The sequence below is a fragment of the Condylura cristata genome, unplaced genomic scaffold (genome assembly GCF_000260355.1).
Source record: "Condylura cristata isolate star-nosed mole 26May11 unplaced genomic scaffold, ConCri1.0 scaffold00028, whole genome shotgun sequence".
In the NCBI taxonomy this organism is placed as follows: Eukaryota; Metazoa; Chordata; class Mammalia; order Eulipotyphla; family Talpidae; genus Condylura; species Condylura cristata.
Genome location: NW_004567129.1, coordinates 12,920,528 through 12,922,402, shown reverse-complemented (window position 1 = coordinate 12,922,402; position 1,875 = coordinate 12,920,528). Strand labels below are relative to the sequence as shown.

At 63.9% G+C, this 1,875-nt stretch overlaps 1 protein-coding gene across 1 annotated transcript in view; it reads left to right on the top strand.

The window, feature by feature from the left end:
• The window catches only part of LOC101630319 (protein VAC14 homolog), a 44,254-nt gene extending 42,379 nt beyond the window's left edge, over nt 1-1,875 (top strand). Inside the window, exons 17-18 of the mRNA XM_012730468.1 lie at nt 7-72; nt 1,338-1,875. Coding sequence (XP_012585922.1) covers nt 7-72; nt 1,338-1,500 — 229 coding nt within the window. The 3' untranslated portion in view covers nt 1,501-1,875. The remainder of the gene's footprint in view (nt 1-6; nt 73-1,337) is intronic.

Sequence of the window (1,875 nt, the reverse complement as noted above, 5' to 3'; positions counted from 1 at the left end):
CCAGAGCAGCGCCTTCCAGCTGCTGTCCCACCGGCTCCAGTGTGTGCCCAACCCCGAGCTGCTGCAGACTGAGTGAGTGCGGCGGGCCCTGCCTGCTCCCGGGGCGCCTGCATCTGCCACCCGTGAGGCCAGGCCTGAGGGGCCTGGAAAGTGGGTGTGTGTGGGTGTGTAAGAGTATGGCCCAGCATCTCCCTTGCCTTGCCCTGCAACCCTCTGTCACTGTGAGCACAGTCCTGTGTCTTTGGGGTGTATTTCCACAGCCAAGCCCCAGGCTGGAGGCTCAGGGCATGTCTACAAGTGGTGGTTGTAGCGACCGCTCCTCTGTACCGTCAGGGTTGAGTGTAATACAACCAGGACTTAACGACGAAAGCCACACCAGTCACCGGCACAGAGGCCCTTGCAGAGGAGCTGCAGGCAGGGGTCCTGCCCAGGCTCAGAGACAGGACCCAGGCAGCAGGTAGCGGGAGTGGGCAGGGTCCAGTCCCAGCCTGGACAGCCACCCCCTGCTGGGCACAGGCTCCAGCCTGGGCCCCTGAGAGCTCCTGGCATTGCTGGGACCCGCCCATTCCTGGGTCTAGGAGAACAGGCCCCAGGCCCACCTCCCGAGGCCTCTGGGGCAGCCTCCGGGCAGGAAGGCTTCGGCTCCCACCCTGAACCTCCTATTTGGTAACCTTTGGAGGCTTTGCCTCATCCACAGGCATTTGGCATCGGAGATGGAAAATTTCATTTGTCAGGTCGCCATGGAAACCAGCAGAGCCACTGAGAAGATTTACGCTGAATGGGGCGCCCGGCTCGCGTCAGATGCCCTGTGTCTAGAATTCCCCCCCAGGCAGTCGGAGCCACTCGGGGTCCTGGCACCGTGCATGGGCCTTTCCCTCAGATGGAAGCAGGCACGGGCCTGTCAGCACCTTGCCCCTGACCCAAGCTCAGTGTCCTCTGCAGTCGTGAGGCCACGAGAGAGGTTGTCTGGCCCAGGCCAGGTAGAGGGACTTGCCCCCAGCAGGTGTGGTCCCCGAGCCCAGACCCCACTCCGGCCCACTCAGCCCCTCTCCTGAAGCATGACCGGACCCTTTGATTCACAGGAAATGCACCGTGGCAGCCCACAGACTGAACCTTATCCAAGCAGCTGTGGTGACCAGTCCCACCAACTGTGGGGGGTAGAGGGATGCTCCGGGCCCTTTGGGGCTCACTGTTGGGGAAGGACTGCCGGGCTCCAGGCAGAGGCTCCCTGAGGTTGAGCTCTGCCAGCCCTGACCCCCTGCACCCCTGTGCTCCCATGCCCAGTGCAGCCCCTGCACCCCTCTGTGCCGGTCCACTGACCAGCTTCCTGTCCGCAGAGACAGTCAGGCGGCCGCCCCCAGGTCGCAGAAGACAGACACCTCCAGCATCGACTATGCGGAACTACTGCAGCACTTCGAGAAGGTCCAGAAGAAGCACCTGGAAGTGAGGCACCAGCGGAGTGGGCGCGGGGACCACCTGGACAGGAGGGCCGTCCTGTGACAGGCGAGGGCGCGGCATGGGAAGAGCCAGGAGGGCCGTGGACCCCGGGGTCTTCAGGAGCCCGAGGACCACCTGCCTGGGGCTGGGGGTGGAGGCCACTGTCCACTCGAGCTCCTCTCACAGCCAGCCCCTGCGCCCCAACCCTGTCAGCTGCACCCTGGGCCTCACAGCTGGCTCCCACCAGGGTGGGGCCGCAGCCTCAGGTGCCACCCATCTGCTGGAACTGGTCTCTTGAGTACCCTCTGGACAGAACTTGATGGCACTAGCGCTCTGGCCGGGGACGCAGGTGTGTACAGAGCTCCTGTGTGCACACAGGCCCAGTGCAGGAGTCCCTGGGAATGATGCACCCCCAATAAAGAGAGGACAAATCCTTCA